Consider the following 23,178-nt stretch of genomic DNA (forward strand, 5'->3'; position numbering starts at 1 on the left):
ATACTTGGTCATTTATTTATTGAGGAAAATGATCCAATATTACATATCTGTGAGTGGCAAAAGTATGTGAACCTTTGCTTTCAGTATCTGGTGTGAGCCCCTTGTGCAGCAATAACTGCAACTAAACGTTTCCAGTAACTGTTGATCAGTCCTGCACACCGGCTTGGAGGAATTTTAGCCCATTTCTCTGTACAGAACAGCTTCAACTCTGGGATGTTGGTGGATTTCCTCACATGAACTGCTCACTTCAGGTCCTTCCACAACATTTCAATTGGATTAAGGCCAGGACTTTGACTTGGCCATTCCAAAACATTAACTTTATTCTTCTTTAACCATTCTTTGGTAGAATGACTTGTGTGCTTAGGGTCATTGTCTTGCTGCATGACCCACCTTCTCTTGAGATTCAGTTCATGGACAGATGTCCTGACATTTTCCTTTAGAATTCACTTGTATAATTCAGAATTCATTGTTCCATCAATGATGGCAAGTCGTCCTGGCCCAGATGCAGCAAAACAGGCCCAAACCATCATACTACCACCACCATGTTTCACAAATGGGATAAGGTTCTTATGCTGGAATGCAGTGTTTTCCTTTCTCCAAACATAACGCTTATCATTTAAACCAAAAAGTTCTATTTTGGTCTCATCCGTCCACAAAACATTTTTCCAACAGCCTTCTGGCTTGTCCACGTGATCTTTAGCAAACTGCAGACGAGCAGCAATATTCTTTTTGGAGAGCAGTGGCTTTCTCCTTGCAACCCTACTATGCACACCATTGTTGTTCAGTGTTCTCCTGATGGTGGACTCATGAACATTAACATTAGCCAATGTGAGAGAGGCCTTCAGTTGCTTAGAAGTTACCCTGGGGTCCTTTGTGACCTTGCTGACTATTACACGCCTTGCTCTTGGAGTGATCTTTGTTGGTCGACCACTCCTGGGGAGGGTAACAATGGTCTTGAATTTCCTCCATTTGTACACAATCTGTCTGACTGTGGATTGGTGGAGTCCAAATTCTTTAGAGATGGTTTTGTAACCTTTTTCCAGCCAGATGAGCACCAACAATGCTTTTTCTGAGATCCTCAGAAATCTCCTTTGTTCGTGCCATGATACACTTCCACAAACATGTGTTGTGAAGATCAGACTTTGATAGATCCCTGTTCTTTAAATAAAACAGGGTGCCCACTCACACCTGATTGTCATCCCATTGATTGAAAACACCTGACTCTAATTTCACCTTCAAATTAACTGCTAATCCTGGAGGTTCACATACTTTTGCCACTCACAGATATGTAATATTGGATGATTTTCCTCAATTAAAAAATGACCAAGTATAATATTTTTGTCTCATTTGTTTAACTGGGTTCTCTTTATCTACTTTTAGGACTTGTGTGAAAATCTGATGATGTTTTAGGTCATATTTATGCAGAAATATAGAAAATTCTAAAGGGTTCACAAACTTTCAAGCACCACTGTATATATATATATATATATATATATATATATATATATATATATATATATATATATATATAATCTCATTATCTCTAGCCGCTTTATCCTAGTCTGGCTAACGCAACTTCAAAGCTCTGCGAGCATTGGTCTGGCAAAGATATTAAGCCCAACCATTTCCCAAAGCGCGTGGTTGACCCGCCTCCCTGAAATGCCTCAGTTTGCTACTGGTCGAAGCCAGAAAAGGCTGTGACGAAGCTTAAACCAATCACATCACTCTTTCCTCTGACGTATGTGACGCGACGGAAACTGCTTGAGTAACAGGAAGAAGAAGGAGGAGAATAAATACCTCCAGGGCTGCTCTTTGCTCTGTTTTCAATGAGAACTTCCCGTTGAATGCTTTCAATACAGCATCTACCGCTGTGTCAAAGGCTTGCCGCTGCTCCATGTTCGTAATGTTTCCAGTGAATGAAGCGCTTCCGGCATAGATTCTGTAAACAATCTATGGCTTCCGGTCGCAGTTCTACTATGTCACTGCCTTGAACACGCCTCTACCCAGGGCCATTGGAGATGCTCAAAATTGATTGGCTCCCGATTTTTCGGGAGCTTGGAAGAGCTGTAGATAGCCTGCCTAGCAGACTAAGTTCGCAACAGGCCCCCGTGTTGCGTCACACTTAGGATGGACGGGCCCAGGCTAGCTTTATCCTGTTCTACAGGGTCGCAAGCAAGCTGGAGCCTATCCCGGCTGACTACGGGCGAAAGGCGGGGTACACCCTGGACAAGTCGCCAGGTCATCACAGGGCTGACACATAGACACAGACAACCATTCACACTCACACCTACGGTCAATTTAGAGTCACCAGTTAACCTAACCTGCATGTCTTTGGACTGTGGTGGAAACGGGAGCACCCAGAGGAAACCCACGCAGACACGGGGAGAACATGCAAACTCCACACAGAAAGGCCCTCGCCGGCCACAGGGCTCGAACCCGGACCTTCTTGCTGTGAGGCGACAGCCCTAACCACTACACCACCGTGCCGCCCCATATATATATATATATATATATATATATATATATATATATTAGTGCATCTCAAAAAATTAGAATACCATGAAAAAGTTCATTTTTTTCATAATGTTAGGGTTTTGCTGGGATTCGAACCTGGTTCGTTGGTGTGATAATCCAGCAAACCCCCACTAGGCCACCAGGGGGATGACTCAAATGCAGAGGCGTGAGGCGGAAGTAGAAAAAGAATCAAAAGGTTTATTTAAACTATATACACTATATACAGGGCAAAACAAAAGACAAAAAAAAAAAAAACCAAAGAGTATAATCCAAAAGAAAAGCAAAGTGCAAAAATTCAAAAGCTAAGAAGATCAAAAAACACAGTACAAAGGAAACTGGAGATAAACATAACAGCACAAAGACTCCGTGACAAGAGGACTCAACTCAGGGGTATAAATAGACAAACTAATTAAGGACACAGGTGAAGATAATTAGGCAATTAACACAAACACAAAACACAGGAACAGTGGCGGCCTCTAGAGGCCAAAATAAACACGACATGAAAAGGAAATAACAGCGGCCTCTAGAGGCCAAAACAGTCCTAGTCCTAACAGGACCCCCCCCTCTAGGAGCGTCTCCTGACGTTCCCAGGGCGATCCGGATGGGCCGAATGGAAGTCCCGACATAGTTCTTTATCAAGGACATCCCGAGCAGGAACCCAGCAGCGCTCCTCAGGACCATAGCCCTCCCAGTCCACCAGATATTGCAACCCGCCGCGGACCCGGCGGGAGTCAAGCAGGCGATTCACAGTGAACACAGTCTGCCCCTGGAAGATGCGGGGGGGTGGGGGGTTCCTAGGGGCAGGGGCATACGTAGACGTCAGTACGGGCCGTAACAGGGAAACATGGAAAGTGGGGTTGATCCTCAGAGTCCGGGGCAACTGGAGCCGGTAGGAGACAGGGTTCACCCTGCGCACCACCTTGAAGGGGCCAATGTAGCGAGGAGCAAGCTTGCGGTTCTCCACCCGCAGTGGAAGGTCCTTAGTGGACAGCCAAACACGCTGCCCAGGGCGGAAAGCGTGTGCAGGTCTTCTATGGCGGTTGGCCTGAGTCTGGTTGGTTCTGGAGGTCTGTATGAGGGTCTTCCTGACCTTGCTCCAGGTCTTGCGACACCGTCTCACATATTGGTTGACCGAGGGCACCCCCGCGTCCTCCTCCTGGTCCGGGAACAGAGGTGGCTGGAACCCGAATTGGCACTGGAATGGCGACAGCTTGGTGGCCGATGACTGCAGGGTGTTGTGGGCGTACTCCGCCCATGGCAGCCAGGTGCTCCACGATGTCGGGTTATCCATAGCCAGGCCTCGCAGGGTGGTTTCCAGGTCCTGGTTGAGCCTCTCCGTCTGACCATTGGACTGTGGGTGAAACCCAGAGGAGAGGCTGGCAGTGGCTCCGATGACCTTGCAGAACCCGTGCCACACTCGGGAGGAGAACTGGGGCCCTCGGTCTGAGACGATGTCCTGTGGAAGACCAAAGACTCGGAAGACATGATTAAACAAAAGTTTCGCAGTTTCAAGAGCAGAGGGGAGTTTGCACAGTGGTATGAAGCGGCAGGCCTTGGAGAATCTGTCAACTAAGACCAAAATGACCGTGTTACCTTGTGACTCAGGGAGACCCGTGATAAAGTCGACTGCCACGTGGGACCAGGGACGCCGGGGAATAGTCAGAGGATGCAGGAGACCCTGGGGACGCTGTCGTGGGTTCTTGGTTCTGGTGCAAACCTCACAGGACAGGACAAATGACCTTACTTCCTTCTCCATGTTAGGCCACCAGAAGCGTCTTTTCAGGAAGTCCAGGGTCCTCCGAGCTCCCGGGTGGGCGGTGAGAGGGGAAGAGTGACCCCACTGGAGAACCTTGGCCCGGGCTTGATGTGGGACGTACAAGAGGCCTGGTGGCCCCGTCCCAGGACCGGGGTCCTGGCGTTGGGCTCGTCGGACAGCCTCCTCAATACCCCAGCGGACAGGGGCCACAATCCGGGACACAGGGATAATAGGCCCGACTTCATTTTCCCTGTTAGTGGCAGAGAACAGTCTGGACAGTGCGTCAGGTTTGGTGTTCTTGGAGCCGGGGCGGTATGAGAGGGTGAAGTCAAACCGACTGAAAAACAGGGCCCACCTAGCCTGTCGAGGGTTCAGTCTCTTGGCTTGCTGGAGGTACTCCAGGTTCTTGTGGTCAGTCCAAACCAGGAATGGATGTTGTGCTCCCTCCAGCCAGTGCCTCCACTCCTCAAGGGCCAGTTTGACCGCTAGCAGTTCTCGATCCCCCACATCGTACCGGGACTCAGCAGGACTCAGGCGGTGGGAGAAGTAAGCGCAGGGGTGCAGCTTTCCTTCCGAACGTTGAGAGAGCACCGCGCCGACACCACTGTCCGAGGCGTCCACCTCCACGATGAATGGTTGGGAGGTGTCCGGGAGAACCAGAATGGGTGCCGTGCAGAAGCGGTCCTTGAGGTCTTTGAACGCCTTTTCTGCCTGAGGAGACCAGCCATAAGATCCACCTGTCCCTTTGGTGAGGTCTGACATGGGTGCTGCCACAGAACTGAAGTTCCTGATGAACTTGCGGTAGAAGTTAGCGAATCCTAAGAACCGCTGAACCTCCTTAACGGACTTGGGAGTAGGCCAATCCCGGACGGCCAGGGTCTTGGCAGGGTCCATTTGGAGTTGGCCTGTCCGTACAATAAATCCCAGAAAGGAGACCTCGGGAACATGAAATTCGCATTTCTGGGCCTTGGCGAACAGATTGTTCTGTAGCAGCCTCTGGAGAACCTGGCGGACATGGTGGCGGTGCTCCTGCACGGTCTTGGAAAAGATAAGGATGTCGTCGAGGTAGACAAAAACGTATAGGTTAATCATGTCCCTTAAGACGTCGTTGATTAGGGCCTGAAAAACAGCTGGTGCGTTGGTGAGTCCGAAGGGCATCACCTGGTATTCGTAGTGCCCAGACGGGGTGTTAAAGGCAGTCTTCCACTCGTCTCCCTGTCGGATACGGATGAGGTGGTATGCGTTCCGTAGGTCCAACTTGGTGAAGACGGTGGCGCCTTGGAGCAGGTCGAAAGCTGTGGACATCAGCGGAAGGGGATATCGGTTGCGCACAGTGATCTTATTCAGGCCCCTGTAATCAATACATGGTCGGAGCCCCCCATCCTTCTTGCCGACAAAGAAGAAGCCGGCTCCAGCAGGTGAAGTGGAGGGTCGAATAAACCCAGAGACCAGGGCATCTTTGAGGTATTCCTCCATGGCCTTGCGTTCTGGCTGAGAGAGTGAAAACAGTCTGCCACGAGGAGGGGTAGTCCCAGGGAGCAAGTCGATGGCACAGTCGTAGGCCCGGTGCGGAGGAAGAACGGCGGCCCTGCTCTTGCTGAATACCTCCTTGAGATCCCAGTACTCTGTGGGAACTTGAGATAACTCGGTGAGATCAGGGGGCTCGGCAGGAGACACAGGAGAGCTAGAGAGCAGACAAGAGGCATGGCATGCAGGGCCCCATTCCACAACCTGGCTTGTTACCCAGTCTATGCGAGGGTTGTGGCGAGTAAGCCAAGGAAGGCCTAGAATAACTGGGAACTCAGGTGAAGGAATCAGGTGCAGGGATATTTCTTCCTTGTGACCTTGAGACTGGAGGAAAACTGGAGAAGTAACTTGGGTGACTCTTCCATCACCTAACGCTTGGCCATCGAGGGCAGACACAGACAGTGGGACTTCAAGAGGTGCAGTCGGAATATTGATGCTTTGGGCGAAGTGAATATCCATAAAGTTCCCAGCCGCCCCTGAGTCTATCAAAGCTTGACAAGAGTGGACAGACTCACCCCAGGAGATGGAGACCGGGATGTAGATTCCTTGGCCAGGGAGTCCGGGAGAGAGGGTAGGCCCCGTCACAACCCTCCCTCGGCTGGACGGGGCGGTCCTTTTCCCAAGAGTTCGGGACATGATGCTCGGAAGTGACCAGGCTTGCCACAGTAGATGCAGCACTTGTCCCTCCTTCTGCGCTCCCTCTCAGATGCGGAGAGGCGAGTACGACCCACTTGCATGGGTTCTGGACAGTCACTGAAGGAGGTAGACGGTCTCCAGGTAGAGGTAGGGAGGCTGGGGGGGCTCAAGGCTTGGTGGCGTTCTCTCATCCTGTTGTCCAGACGAATAGCATGTGAGATGAGGGTTTCGAGGTCACTTGGGCATCCAATAGAGGCCAGACCGTCCTTGATGGGGTCAGACAGACCATGGTGGAAGGCTGACACCAGGGCAGTCTCGTTCCATCCACTTACTGCTGCGAGTGTTCGGAACGAGATGGCGTAATCTGCGACGCTTCCTCCTTGCCGGATGGACATGAGCTTTCGGGCTGCGTCGGTACTGATGTCTGCCTGATCGAAGACCCGAAGCATCTCTTCAGAAAACAGCTGGAAATCAAAGCACTCAGGTCCCTGTCTTTGCCAGATAGCAGTAGCCCAGGCTCGCGCCTTACCAGCTAATAAGGTGATCACAAAGGCAATCTTGCGGCGATCCGTAGTGTAGGTGGTAGGCTGAAGCTCAAAGGTGAGTTGACACTGGGTAAGGAACTCTCGGCACTCACTGTGCTTGCCGTCATACCTCTGTGGTGTAGGAAGGCTGGGTTCGCGAGGTGAAGAAGGCAGCATTGCAGGAGGCACTGGAGCAGGAGTGGGAGCTGGATCAGGAGCAGGAACTGGATCAGGAGCAGGAGATGCAGGCAGAGATGTCAGCTGTGCCAGGGTTTTCCCAATTTGCTGAAGCAGTTCCTCGTGGCGAGCGAGGGCCTCACGTTGGCTGGTGAGCGTACGTCCATGAGCGTCCATGGTCGCTCCGAAGCGTGTCAAAGCTGCCATAATTCCCTGAAGGTTGGCCGGGTAGACAGTTGAAGCAGCCTCTGCTGAGTCGGTCATGACGGAGTCTTTCTGTTAGGGTTTTGCTGGGATTCGAACCTGGTTCGTTGGTGTGATAATCCAGCAAACCCCCACTAGGCCACCAGGGGGATGACTCAAATGCAGAGGCGTGAGGCGGAAGTAGAAAAAGAATCAAAAGGTTTATTTAAACTATATACACTATATACAGGGCAAAACAAAAGACAAAAAAAAAAAAAACCAAAGAGTATAATCCAAAAGAAAAGCAAAGTGCAAAAATTCAAAAGCTAAGAAGATCAAAAAACACAGTACAAAGGAAACTGGAGATAAACATAACAGCACAAAGACTCCGTGACAAGAGGACTCAACTCAGGGGTATAAATAGACAAACTAATTAAGGACACAGGTGAAGATAATTAGGCAATTAACACAAACACAAAACACAGGAACAGTGGCGGCCTCTAGAGGCCAAAATAAACACGACATGAAAAGGAAATAACAGCGGCCTCTAGAGGCCAAAACAGTCCTAGTCCTAACACATAATTTAATTCAAAAAGGTAAACTTTCATATATTCTATATTCATTACATGTAAAGTGAAATATTTAAAGCCTTTTTTGTTTTAATTTTGATGATTATGGCTTATAGCTCATGAAAATCAGAAATCCAGTATCTCAAATTATTAGAATAATCCCTAAGATCAATCAAAAAAAGGATTTACAATGCAGAAATGTCCAACTTCTGAAAAGTATATTCATTTATACACTCAATACTTGGTTGGGGCTCCTTTACCATGAATTACTGTATCAATGCGGTGTGGCATGGAGGTGATCAGTCTGTGGCACTGCTGAGGTGTTATTGAAGCCCAGGTTGCTTTGATAGTGGCCTTCAGCGTATCTGTATTTTTGGATCGGGTGTTTCTCATCTTCCTCTTGACAATACCTCATAGATTCTCTATGGGGTTCAGGTCAGGCAAGTTGGCTGGCCAATCAAACACAGTAATATCATGGTCAGCAAACCATTTGGTAGTAGTTTTGGCACTGTGGGTAGGTGCCAAATCCTGCTGGAAAAGGAAATCAGCATCTCCAAAAAGCTCGTCAGCAGATGGAAGCATGAAGTGCTCTAAAATCTCCTGGTAGATGGCTGTGTTGACTTTGGACTTGATAAAATACAGTGGACCAACACCAGCAGATGACATGGCACCCCGCCAAATCATCACAGACTGTGGAAACTTCACACTGGGCTTCAAACACCTTGGATTCTGTGCCTCTCCACTCTTCCTCCAGACTCTAGAACCATGATTTCCAAATTAAATGTAAAATGTACTTTCATCTAAAAAGAGGACTTTGCACCACTGAGCAACAGTCCATTTCTTTCTCTCCTTAGCCCAGATAAGACACTTCTGACATTGTCTCTGGCTCAGGAGTAGCTTGATATTAGGAATGCGAAAGTTGTATCCCCTTTCTTGAAGATGTCTGTTCGTGATGGGCCTTGATACACTGACACCAGCCTCAGTCCACTCCTTGTGAAGCCCTCCCAAGTTCTTGAATCAACTTTTATTGACAATCCTCTCAAGACTGCGGCCATCCCTGTTGCTTGTGCACCTTTTCCAGCCACCCTTTCCAGCAATAACCTTTTGTGGCTTACCATCCTTGTGGAGGGCATCAATGATCATCTTCTGGACAACAGTCAAGTCAGCAGTCTTCCCCATGATTGTGGTTGTGTGTACTGAACTAGACCGAGAGATACACTGTGTTCATACTGTTTTACTCAAACTCAAAAGGAAATTTTCTAATATTTTGAGATGGTTTTTTTTTATGTTTTTGTACTTTATGCCATACTGATTAAAATTAAAATAGAAAAACACTTGAAACATTTTAGTTTATGTGTAATGAGTCAATAATATATAACATTTTCACTTTCTTAAATAACTGATGGAAAATATTGAACTTTTTCACAATATTCTAATTTTCTGAGATGCACTAGTATGTGTGTGTGTGTGTGTGTGTATATATATATATATATATATATATATATATATATATATATATATATATATTATTTTATTTTATTTTATTTTTTTTTTATATATATACCCCAATTCCAAAAAATTTGGGACAAAGTACAAATTGTAAATAAAAACAGAATGCAATAATTTACAAATCTCAAAAACTGATATTGTACTCACAATAGAACATAGACAACATATCAAATGTCAAAAGTGAGACATTTTGAAATTTCATGCCAAATATTGGCTCATTTGAAATTTCATGACAGCAACACATCTCAAAAAAGTTGGGACGGGGCAATCAGAGGCTGATAAAGTTAAAGGTACAAAAAAGGAACAGCTGGAGGACCAAACTGCAACTCATTAGGTCAATTGGCAATAGGTCATTAACATGACTGGGTATAAAAAGAGCATCTTGGAGTGGCAGCGGCTCTCAGAAGTAAAGATGGGAAGAGGATCACCAATCCCCCTAATTCTGCGCCGACAAATAGTGGAGCAATATCAGAAAGGAGTTCGAATCCGAGAAAATCGCAAAAGAAGCATTAAATTTAAAAAAAAAAATGCTTGTTTTGCAATTTTCTCGGATTCGTTTCGGCCGACATGTGTCCGTGGATTCCATGAGTCGTCACATATCATCATCTTCAGTGCATAATATCATCAAAAAATTCAGAGAATCTGGAAGAATCTCTGTGCGTAAGGGTCAAGGCCGGAAAACCGTACTGGGTGCCCGTGATCTTCGGGCCCTTAGATGGCACTGCATCACATACAGGCATGCTTCTGTATTGGAAATCACAAAATGGGCTCAGGAATATTTCCAGAGAACATTATCTGTGAACACAATTCACCGTGCCATCCACCGTTGCCAGCTAAAACTCTATAGTTCAAAGAAGAAGCCGTATCTAAACATGATCCAGAAGCGCAGATGTCTTCTCTGGGCCAAGGCTCATTTAAAATGGACTGTGGCAAAGTGGAAAACTGTTCTGTGGTCAGACGAATCAAAATTTGAAGTTCTTTATGGAAATCAGGGACGCCGTGTCATTCGGACTAAAGAGGAGAAGGACGACCCAAGTTGTTATCGGCGCTCAGTTCAGAAGCCTGCATCTCTGATGGTATGGGGTTGCATTAGTGCATGTGGCATGGGCAGCTTACACATCTGGAAAGACACCATCAATGCTGAAAGGTATATCCAGGTTCTAGAGCAACATATGCTCCCATCCAGACGACGTCTCTTTCAGGGAAGACCTTGCATTTTCCAACATGACAATACCAAACCACATACTGCATCAATTACAGCATCATGGCTGCGTAGAAGAAGGGTCCGGGTACTGAACTGGCCAGCCTGCAGTCCAGATCTTTCACCCATAGAAAACATTTGGCGCATCATAAAACGGAAGATACGACAAAAAAGACCTAAGAGAGTTGAGCAACTAGAATCCTACATTAGACAAGAATGGGTTAACATTCCTATCCCTAAACTTGAGCAACTTGTCTCCTCAGTCCCCAGACGTTTACAGACTGTTGTAAAGAGAAAAGGGGATGTCTCACAGTGGTAAACATGGCCTTGTCCCAACTTTTTTGAGATGTGTTGTTGTCATGAAATTTAAAATCACCTAATTTTTCTCTTTAAATGATACATTTTCTCAGTTTAAACATTTGATGTGTCATCTCTGTTATATTCTGAATAAAATATGGAATTTTGAAACTTCCACATCATTGCATATATATATATATACATATATATATATATATATATATATATATATATATATATATATATATACACAGTGGTGCTTAAAAGTTTGTGAACCCTTTAGAATTTTCTATATTTCTGCATAAATATGACCAAAAACATCATCAGATTTTCACACAAGTCCTAAAAGTAGATAAAGAGAACCCAGTTAAACAAATGAGACAAAAATATTATACTTGGTCATTTATTTATTGAGGAAAATGATCCAATATTACATATCTGTGAGTGGCAAAAGTATGTGAACCCCTAGGATTAGCAGTTAATTTGAAGGTGAAATTAGAGTCAGGTGTTTTCAATCAATGGGATGACAATCAGGTGTGAGTGGGCACCCTGTTTTATTTAAAGAACAGGGATCTATCAAAGTCTGATCTTCACAACACATGTTTGTGGAAGTGTATCATGGCACGAACAAAGGAGATTTCTGAGGACCTCAGAAAAAGCATTGTTGATGCTCATCAGGCTGGATAAGGTTAAAAAACCATCTCTAAAGAGTTTGGACTCCACCAGTCCACAGTCAGACAGATTGTGTACAAATGGAGGAAATTCAAGACCATTGTTACCCTCCCCAGGAGTGGTCGACCAACAAAGATCACTCCAAGAGCAAGGCGTGTAATAGTCAGCGAGGTCACAAAGGACCCCAGGGTAACTTCTAAGTAACTGAAGGCCTCTCTCACATTGACTAATGTTAATGTTCATGAGTCCACCATCAGGAGAACACTGAACAACAATGGTGTGCATGGCAGGGTTGCAAGGAGAAAGCCACTGCTCTCCAAAAAGAACATTGCTGCTCGTCTGCAGTTTGCTAAAGATCACAACAAGCCAGAAAGACTATTGGAAAAATGTTTTGTGGACGGATGAGACCAAAATAGAACTTTTTGGTTTAAATGAGAAGCGCTATGCTTGGAGAAAGGAAAACACTGCATTCCAGCATAAGAACCTTATCTCATCTGTGAAACATGGTGGTGGTAGTATCATGGTTTGGGCCTGTTTTGCTGCATCTGGGCCAGGACGGTTTGCCATCATTGATGGAACAATGAATTCTGAATTTTACCAGCACATTCTAAAGGAAAATGTCAGGATATCTGTCCATGAACTGAATTTCAAGAGAAGGTGGGTCATGCAGCAAGACAACGACCCTAAGCACACAAGTCGTTCTACCAAAGAATGGTTAAAGAAGAATAAAGTTAATGTTTTGGAATGACCAAGTTAAAGTCCTGACCTTAATCCAATCGAAATGTTGTGGAAGGACCTGAAGTGAACAGTTCATGTGAGGAAACCCACCAACATCCCAGAGTTGAAGCTGTTCTGTACGGAGGAATGGGCTAAAATTCCTCCAAGCCGGTGTGCAGGACTGATCAACAGTTACCGGAAACGTTTAGTTGCAGTTCTTGCTGCACAAGGGGGTCACATCAGATACTGAAAGCAAAGGTTCACATACTTTTGCCACTCACAAGTATGTAATATTGGATCATTTTCCTGGATAAACAAATGACCATGTATAATATTTTTGTCTCATTTGTTTAACTGGGTTCTCTTTATCTACTTTTAGGACTTGTGTGAAAACCTGATGATGTTTTGGGTCATATTTATGCAGAAATATAGAAAATTCTAAAGGGTTCACAAACTTTCAAGCACCACTGTATATATATATATGTATGTATGTATATGTATATAGTGTGTGTATGCAAGTTAATCAAAAGAATTTAAATTTTGAGCCGGTTCATCATTTTGACAATGTGCATCAAGTTAGTGGGAAAACACTGGGAGTGACATCATTGGAATGAAATATTGGGAATTATTATACATACAGGACACTTTTTCTATGGAATAAAAACATGTATTCTATTCTCTTCTAGTGGGTTTATTGATAGCTGTCAGTAATGCGATAGAGAGCGCCACTTCCAGTCAGCCTACAAACATGGCCAATCTTACCTGCAACACTCAAGAACCACAGCACCCTCTATTGCCTGTCTATTAATTACACCTGTCACTCATTTCCTGGTTTATCAGCCAACGCTATATAAACACCTCTCCCACAGTCACTCGATGCGAAGTATTGTTCAGTGCCTTACCTGTCCTACCAAGCCTTGTTTTTCTGCCTGCTTTATCATGTTTTCGACCCTTGTTATTGTCCCGTTCTTGTTACTCTTTAGTCTCGCCCTTATTACTCTGTCTGTTGATCGATTGACCCCTGCCTGCCTCTCGACTTCGATTTCGTCTAGCATTTTGAATTTGTTTGCCAGTCTGCGTTCCCCGCTCTCCCCTGCACATACATCTGTAAGTGCCTGCATGCCGACAATAGCATGCAATATCGTTAGCATATCGCTTATCCTCCATGTATTACGCCACTCTCCCCAATGGAGAATCAGCATGCAATATTGTTACAATATTGCATGTTGTCAAGACAACATGACGTCACACGTCAGAGCTCATGCGAATATCCAATGACAAAACTTTTCTGCTACACATGCACACAATCATTTCTTTGTCCACCGGGAAAGAGAGAAGACAAGGCTAATCCAGTGCTACTGCTGGGATTAGCTATGCTATAATTAAGCACTAAATAAATAAACTGATAACTGAAACCGAAGACACGCTGAACACCTGAAAGGCTACCAAAACTTCATTAGATATTCTTCACGCATATTTACAAGAGGAAAACATACCAATGGATATCGAAAAACTGGAAAAGAGACACATCGGAGACGTAAAACTTCTGCGCCAGTGAGTGACTGTCAGTGGCGGGAACAACTGCACACAAGGCCCCGGGGCAAAACACCAATCAGGCCCCCCCACATGGCGAAATTGCAAACAAACAAATTAGAAGGCTTGCGGCATATACCGTAGGCCTACTCAGGCTATATCTAACAAAAAGCAGTTTTTAAGAACGTAGCCATGGAGAAATTGCAAACAAAAAGAAGGTCTGCGGCATATAATCAGGCTATATTAGAACAAAACTTGCTCAAAGGTTTTTTTTATTATTTTATTTTTTTATAGGCCTACATAGCCTGTATTTTCCATTCATTTTTTATTATGTTCCAAATAGACACTAAACAACAACAAAAAAAAATCCAGCAATCATGAATGATACACCCTCATTGTGTAAGCACGTCTTCAACTACAAAGCCGACACGGAAACCTGCGTTCGTCATTAAAAAGGCATTCGTCGACTATTTGAGGGATGTTAAGCACTCTTGCTCACTCATTCTTAATTGATAAAATGGCCAATACACAGAGTCTCTCTTGATCCATTGCGCTCCTGAGATAACTTTTTATCAATTTTAATTTGGAGAAAGAGTGCTCTGCTGTCGCAACTGAGACGGAGAGAGTGAGAAAAAGCAAGAAGGCCGTGCATATCTCACTAAATGTAGAAGTTACTGCTGGATGATTGTGGCAGCGGGGGCGTGGTCAAGCATCGGTCTGTGACCGGAGGGCAGAGTCAGGGAAGGTAAGTGGCAGAATCACTGCACCTGATGTTTATTAACGTGTGTTTGTGTGTCTTCCCCAGTGACCGTGCCCTATTTAAAGAGAGATAGAGAGAGCAGAGGAGGGGAGCTCTCTCCCCAACCAGACGACTTGTGTGTGTGTGTGTGTGTGTGTGTGCGCGCACGTGTGGCTGGAGAGTATTGCAACTGAAAAGTGCAAAATAAAAGAGTTTTGTGAACTCCGTTCTGGCCTGCCATCCTTCTGTGCTCCTCCCACTCATACGAACTGTCACAGTGGTGCTGAAACCTGGGATCGGAGCACAGAAAAAGAACAGCCCCATGGAGTCCTCCCCCTTCACGGACCTGGTCCATGCCCTCGCCATGGCCCAGCAGAGCCAGCACCAGGCTCTAGTCGCCCTCCGGAAGGAGCAAGAATGACGGTTCGAGGCCCTGGTGTTGGCGCAGCAGGAAGATCAACAGGCGTTCCAGCACCTCCTTGCGTCGGCGGGGTCCACCACCTCCACGGGCCCTTCCCCCCCACCCTAACTAAGATGGGCCCGCATGATGACCCCGAGGCCTTCCTCATGCTCTTCGAGCAGGCAGCAGAGGCCTCAGGCTGGCCGGTGGAACAGCGCGCGGAGCGCCTCCTCCCCCTGCTAACGGGTGAGGCACAGCTGGCCACGCTACAGCTCCCCGCTGACCGCCAGCTGGTCTACGCAGACCTCCACCGGGCTGTCCTCCAGCATGTGGGATGCACCCCTGAACAGCAGCGACAGTGCTTCCGCGCTCTGCGCCTGGAGGAAGTCGGCCGGCTGTTCGCGTTTGGCCAGCAACTCCAGGATGCCTGCTGGCGGTGGTTGAGGGCCCGACAACCGCGATGCTGAGGGAATCATTGATCAGGTGGTACTGGAGCAGTTCATCGCCCGTCTACCGGAAGGGACCGCGGAGTGGGTCCAGTGCCACCGCCTGGCGTCGCTGGATCAGGCCATCGAGCTGGTGGAGGACCATTTGGCGGCTGTTCTGACGGCAGGACAGCAGACATCCTCTTCTCCCCTCTCCTCTCTCTCTCTCTCTCTCTCTCCCCCCTTCTGTGTCCCGTCCTCGCCCCATTCCCCCACCGCGGAGACGGGGGCCGGCTCCACCCCAGCCGGCCCGCCACACCCTCGGTGCCCTCCCATTTCCCACTTCTGTGTCTGTCTCTTCCCCCCCTCAGGTGAGTGAGCCCCAGAGCGCCAGTGCAGAGAGGAAGCCCGGGCCGGTTTGCTGGCGCTGCGGGGAGCCGGGCCACCTCCAACAGCAGTGCTCGGCAATGGAGGTGGGCGTGGTGGTTTGGATCCCCGACGCGCCAGGAGCCGCCCTTGATCGGGCCGGAGCATATCGCATACCGGTGAGTGTCCAAGGGGATACATATCAGGCGTTGGTGGACTCTGGCTGTAATCAGACCTCAATTCACCAAAGCCTGGTGCAAGACGAAGCACTGGGGGGAGCACAATTGGTGAAGGTGTTGTGTGTGCACGGGGATATTCACAACTACTCTTTAGTGTCGGTCCACATTCTTTTTCGAGGGGAAAAATTTAGAGTAAAGGCGGCGGTTAATCCTCGCCTTACCCACTCGATAATTTTGGGGACTGATTGGCTGGGATTTGGGGAGTTAATGAGTCATTTAGTGAAGAGTGGGTCCTGCCATAGTTCAGCAGGGGGAGGTCCCGGTGTCGCATTGGCAGGAGCAGCTGTCACAGAGCCGTCTACGTCATCTCTGTGTCAGAGTGAGGAGCAGCAGGCCCCTCCTTCTATTGGGGAATCCCTCGTGGATTTTCCATTACAGCAGTCACCAGATGAGACTCTGCGGCATGCGTTTGACCAAGTGAGAGTAATCGATGGTCAAATGCTCCAGCCAAACGCCACCCCGTCCTTCCCCTATTTTTCGATTATAAAGGATAGATTATACCGAGTGACGCAGGACACTCAGACTAAAGAACAAGTCACACAGCTTTTGATTCCAAAGAGCCGCCGGGAATTGGTATTCCAGGCGGCTCACTTTAATCCCATGGCTGGACACTTAGGGCAGGATAAGACACTAGCCCGAATAATGGCCCGGTTCTATTGGCCAGGGATTCACGGCGATGTCCGCAAGTGGTGTACGGCGTGCTGCGAATGCCAGTTAGTAAATCCAGCAGCCATTCCAAAAGCGCCTTTGCGCCCCCTCCCATTAATTGATACCCTGTTCGAAAGAATTGGGATGGATCTCGTAGGGCCATTAGATCGGTCAACACGAGGGCATCGCTTTATTTTAGTTCTGGTGGACTATGCAATGCGATACCCGGAAGCAGTGCCTCTTCACAATATCTCAGCACGCAGTATTGCAGAAGCGCTCTTCCGCGTCATCTCCCGAGTTGGAATCCCCAAAGAGAATCTGACTGATCAAGGCACCACGTTTATGTCACGCACACTGAACGAACTGTATGGGTTATTAGGAATCAAGCCGATCCGCACCAGCGTTTATCACCCACAAACGGACGGTTTAGTTGAATGGTTCAATCGCACCCTCAAAAATATAATTAAAAAATTCGTAAGTGAGGACGCACGTAATTGGGATAAATGGCTCGAACCCTTGTTATTTGCAGTGCGAGAGGTCCCACAAGCCTCCACGGGGTTCTCCCCGTTCGAATTATTATATGGGCATAAGCTGCACGGCATTCTAGATGTGCTGCAAGAAAATTGGGAGGAGGGACCTTCACCAAGTAAAAATGAAATTCAATACGTTATTGACCTGTGTGCAAAACTCCACACACTCACATACCTAACCCAGGAGAATTTGCAGCAGGCCCAAGAACAGCAAACCCGCCTGTACAACAGGGGTACGTGCCTTAGGGAGTTCGCACCGGGAGATAAAGTACTCGTACTGTTGCCCACATCGAGCTCCAAATTGGTCGCCAAGTGGCAAGGACCCTTTGAGGTCACACGGCGAGTCGGGGACGTCGACTACGAGGTGAGGTGAACGGACAGGGGTGGGGTGCTACAGATTTACAACCTCAATCTGCTCAAACTCTGGAACGAGGAGGTCCCCGTGGTGTTGGTGTTGGTGGTTCTGGAGAAGGCAGAGCTGGGGCCGGAGGTTCAAAAGGGAACATTGGCATCGCATACCTCTCCGGTCCCATGTGGAGACCACTTCTCCCCAACCCAACTCGCGGAGGTTGCCCAGTTGCAGACCGAATTTTCGGACATGTTCTCGCCCCTGCCCGGCCGCACCGACCTCATAGAGCACCACATTGAGATGCCCCTGGGGGTGGTAGTGCGCAGCAGCCCTTACAGGCTACCCGAACACAAGAAAAAAGTGGTTCGGGAGGAACTCAAGGCCATGCTCGAAATGGGCATCATCGAGGAGTCCCACAGTGACTGGAGCAGCCCGGTGGTCTTGGTACCCAAGGCTGACGGGTCAGTCCGGTTCTGTGTAGACTATAGAAAAGTCAACGCGGTGTCTAAATTCGACGCGTACCCAATGCCTCGTATTGATGAGTTGCTCGATCGACTAGGCACGGCTCACTTTTACTCGACACTGGATTTGACAAAGGGTTATTGGCAGATCCCCTTGACTCCATTATCCCGAGAAAAAACGACCTTTTCCACACCGTTTGGCTTACACCAGTTTGTCACACTTCCTTTTGGGCTGTTTGGGGCACCCGCTATGTTCCAGCGGCTGATGGATAGGGTCCTCCGCCCCCACGCCACCTATGCAGCCGCATGCATCGATGACATCATTATCTATAGTAATGACTGGCCGTGGCATCTGCAACATCTGAGGGCCGTCCTTAGGTCGCTGAGGCAGGCGGATATCACAGCCAACCCGAAGAAGTGTGCGATTGGGCGGGTGGAAGTACAGTATCTGGGCTTCCACTTGGGCAATGGGCAGGTGCGTCCCCAAATTAACAAGACAGCAGCAATTGCGGCCTGCCCGAGGCCCAAGACCAAAAAGCAGGTGAGACAGTTCCTGGGGCTGGCTGGCTACTATCGTAGGTTTATACCTAATTATTCGGATGTCACCAGCCCGCTGACTGATCTCACTAAAAAGGGGGCACCAGATCTGGTCCAGTGGACGGAGCAATGCCAGCGGGCTTTCTCTGAGGTGAAGGCTGCGTTGTGTGGGGGGCCACTGTTACACTCCCCTGACTTTTCTCTCCCCTTTATGTTGCAGACGGATGCGTCGGACAGAGGGCTGGGGGCTGTTTTGTCCCAGGAGGTGGAGGGGGAGGACCGTCCAGTGCTGTATATCAGCAGGAAGCTGTCGGTGCATGAGGAGCGCTACCATTGAAAAAGAGTGCCTGGCCATCAAGTGGGCGGTCCTCGCCCTCTGCTACTACCTGCTGGGACACCCTTTCACCCTCTGTTCAGACCACGCGCCCCTCCAGTGGCTCCACCGCATGAAGGATGCCAATGCGCGGATCACCCATTGGTATCTGGCACTCCAACCCTTTAACTTCAAGGTGATCCACAGGCCGGGGGCGCAGATGGTTGTGGCGGACTTCCTCTCCTGTCAAGGGGGGGGGGGGGAGTCAGCTGCAGGCCAGATGGCCGCCCGGCCTGAGTCAGGCGGTGGGGGTATGTGGCAGTGGGGGCGTGGTCAAGCATCAGTCTGTGACCGGAGGGCGGAGTCAGGGAAGGTAAGTGGCAGAATCACTGCACCTGATGTTTATTAACGTGTGTTTGTGTGTCTTCCCCAGTGACCATGCCCTATTTAAAGAGAGAGAGAGAGAGAGAGCAGAGGAGGGGAGCTCTCTCCCTAACCAGACGACTTGTGTGTGTGTGTGTGTGTGTGTGTGTGTGTGTGTGTGTGTGTGCGCGCGTGGCTGGAGAGTATTGCAACTGAAAAGTCCAAAATAAAAGAGTTTTGTGAACTGAGTTCTGGCCTGCCGTCCTTCTGTGCTCCTCCCACTCATACGAACTGTCACAATGATCTACTACCAGCAACCTGGCCAGGCTAAGCACAGATGTGTGTCTCGCTATCTGCTCCTTGAAACAAGCCCTAAATGACACTAGTTGACCAGGAAAGCTGGAGTCAATATCCCGACTATAGTGATCACACAGTCAACGGGCCATTTCGTATAGCTCCTCGTCATTGGCATGCTGGAGCGTATTTGGATGAATAGCCTCAAACAAATGAGCAGTCCAATTTAAACTGACAAACCTTTGTGACAGCTGCTGAATGATTACATCAAGGCATGCATAGAACACATTCACCGAAAATAATGTTCTGCATCGGAAAGCCAACTGTCTTCGCTAAGGTGATCAAAGTGGCACTTCACTTTTTTCAACCTGGTGGCTACAAATTGCATTTGACTGCCCCATTTCATAGCCAATGCCAGAGTGGAAGCCTTTGCCTCATCAAACTGCTCCCTGTATTCCTGTAGAGTTCGTACAGCATTCTGCAATAATGCAGACGCTTTGAGGAGATCAGTGGTCTTCTCCTGCAGTAACTTTGAGATGGCATTAGTGTACTCCAAAATCTTTGTCTGAAGGCTGATTAAAAATATGAACTGAAATTTAGTAATGGCCTTTTTAAGTGCATCTGCCTCATCTCGTTCATTCGTTTTCTCGCTTGTAAGTGAGAGCTTTAATGACGTTTCCATATCTGTACTTTAACGCAACAAGCGCATCATAGCAGGAGGACCAGCGGGTTGGGCAGAGGCGTTTCAAGGTTATGTCCCTGCTCTCTGGGCTCAATAAGTCGCCAAGTAATGCCCATCTCTTAACACTGTTGGCAACTACATCATAAAACTGTCTAATCTCTGGGATAGTTTTGACAGAATAATTCAGTACCAAATTCAGACAATGAGCCGCACAGTGCACGTACAAAGCAAGGGCCATGGGGGGTGGGCCCTTTATTGGGAGGGCTCCCGCTCAGCTATTCTCGCTTGAACACCAGAATAAATTCCGCTCATGTTCGCTGCGCCGTCATAACCCTGTCCACGGCATCTGGAGAGATCTAAGCCATTCCCTTCAGTGCAGCTAATAATTTGGCCCTCCAGTTCAGAAGCGGATGCGTTCACAGTTATCTCGAATCCAAGAAAAGCCTCAACTATCCTGGTTTCACAGGGTTTTTAAAAAAAATTTTTTAACCATGATAAGAATGTGTAGCAAAAATGAGAGATATATAGGTCAACTAGTCTGTAATCATGTGAAAACTTGTAGGTTTCAAGGAATTTCCAATGAAATCGCGTAAGGCACATTTATTGGGAGGGCCTGAATGTCAAAGGGTGGGGCCCTGTACGGCTAGGGGAGGGCCCAAGGCCCAGGGGCAATGGCCCCACCCACCCCCCTTTAGCTCTGCCCCTGGTGACTATGACAATTTGTAAACAAACATGGCTGCCAGGTTTGCTTCGTTAAAAGCGGAAGATTTAGAGAGAATTTTGGCTGCCAGGTTGTGTGTAGTTGTTGATGTTGATTTTAAAAGTAACTAAGTAAATTACAAAGGGAAAATAATAATAATAATTGGCTTGATTGCACTAGCATTGGCCTTCGCTAACACTACACCAGCTGGAAGGTAAATGGACTGCTGCGCTAACAGCACTGGGTCGCGGGTAAGCTAGCATTGGCCTTCGAGAATGCTGATATGAAGAGTGTGTATGTATAATAATAATAATAATAATAATAATAATAATAATGGCTTTTTTTCATGGTCTTTCAGATATATTCCATTCAGCTAGCATGATATTGAACTCGTCTTCAACTCGTTCAGTATCATACTAGCTGAATGGAATATATCCGATATACCACTCAACACCAGCCAATACTATAAATGTCACTCAGATCCGCGATGTATTTCATCTGAAAAATGTGAGTTTTTCAACACGAGAAGATAAACTTCATATCTTCAAGCCAATGTGTGAGTTTCTTTTTATTATATCGACACTCACAAACAAAATTACCCAAATTTATCAAAACAATTCATTGATTTCCTCACGACTGACATTGAGAGATTTGCGTCATGGAGTTTTGGTTCTCCATGTCCCGGATGTAGTTTGTATGAAAAATACGTGGCATATTTCCCAGTAAAATATGAGATGAGATGAGATGAGATACTCATGTCCATATAATATAACCAATTATTTTCAGTTGCTCTATGTTTTCTTAGTTGAAATTTTTTTCGGGTCATGTAAAATGTTTTAAACTGACTAAACATAACACTTCACACAATTAATTATTTTTTTAATTCTTAATTTATTACAAGACCACATGTTATTTTTACACAAGTTAACACTGTAGTAAAGACAAGAATGTGTTTTCGCCTTCTGATATAAAGTATTCTCCAACATTTGTCCCTCTGATGAAGGTATGAGCTTTCATCACATGCTGCTCCCTCTGTTCCAAACAGTGTCATAGATCGGGTTTTCGCTCTCCAGAGCTGCTAAAGTTAGAGGAAACAAAGATGATTTCGGATTAGTGTGTGTGTGTATATATATATATATATATATATATATATATTTTTTTTTTTTTTTTTTTTTGATTAGTGTGTGTGTGTATATATATATATATATATATATATTTTTTTTTTTTTTTTTTTTTTTTTTCTTATCAGTGCAATCTGTGTACATACAGAACCAATACAATTCTGTTTATATTCTGTTTATATTATTTTGCCAGTGCAATTCTGTATACTTCACTATTTATTTTTATACTTTATTTGTTATTATTTTTTCTATAACTCATGAGTCAACAGCACCTTCAATTTCCTTGTACCTTTGAAAAAGTGACAATGACAAAGACTTATCTTACTTGCCAACCGTCCCGATTTCGGCGGGAGGCTCCCGATTTTAGCCTCCGTCTCCCGCCTCCCGATTGTATTTGTTAAAAACTGGATAATCTCCCGGTTTTGGGAAATCCCTAGCGCCAAGTTAAAAATACTCCCGATTATGTCATGATCCGCCCCGGACTTCCACTCTGGAAATTTACTATCTCCCAGTTCAGCGCAATCCGGATCCAGGATGGGACTTCCATCTTGCCGGCATTCACGTCCCGGTCTGCTCTGCTGTGTATAAATAGGCTGTTCTCAGAAGGGGACTTTGCCAGAACGTCTTGTCTGTTTCTCATGTCGTCTCTGTGCCATTTTTTGCGTCCTGATTTTTGCTCTCTGTTTTGCCTAGTCTTAGCCACAGTTTTTTGTACTCACGTTTTGTCATTTTTTTCTTGTTTTTTGCACTATGGTTGTTGTCTGAACTGTTTTTCATGTTTTTTCATATTAGCACTTTGTCTACCTCGTTGTTGTCTGGATTATTTTTGCTATTTTTGTTTGTTGACTCTTTTTTTTTTGGACTTTAATTAATTTAAATAATTTTTTATTCATTGGATTTTCTGGTTTGTGTTCTGCTATTGGATCCTAACTCACCACCCTTAACAGATTATGTCCAATCAGAATCGTATGAGAAACACTGCTGACGTTAACTGATTTTTAACCAATCAATGAACAGAACGACAGTCACTTCCGTAATGTAGGATTCACCCAGGCTGTCCGACATTTTTTACAAAACTAAGAAGAACCCTTTATTCGTCAGATGCACACTTCAAGCACAATGAAATTCATCCTCTGCATTTAACCCATCTGAAGCAGTGAACACATGCACACACCCAGAGCTGTGGGCAGCCACAC

General features: G+C 46.6%; 1 protein-coding gene across 4 annotated transcripts in view; it reads right to left on the minus strand.

The window, feature by feature from the left end:
• Window positions 1-23,178, minus strand: part of LOC132876098 (uncharacterized) — a 50,050-nt gene that overhangs the window by 21,407 nt on the left and 5,465 nt on the right. Inside the window, exon 6 of one of the 4 annotated variants that reach the window (XM_060913361.1) lies at window positions 21,733-21,936. The exons of 2 other annotated variants lie outside the window; for them this stretch is intronic. In XM_060913361.1, the coding sequence (XP_060769344.1) occupies window positions 21,878-21,936 (59 nt within the window). In that variant the 3' untranslated portion in view covers window positions 21,733-21,877. Of the gene's footprint in view, window positions 1-21,732; window positions 21,940-23,178 lie in introns of those variants that run through there. One more of the 4 variants, XM_060913360.1, reaches the window with a different exon arrangement.

Source organism: Neoarius graeffei, chromosome 28 (assembly GCF_027579695.1).
Source record: "Neoarius graeffei isolate fNeoGra1 chromosome 28, fNeoGra1.pri, whole genome shotgun sequence".
Taxonomy (NCBI): Eukaryota; Metazoa; Chordata; class Actinopteri; order Siluriformes; family Ariidae; genus Neoarius; species Neoarius graeffei.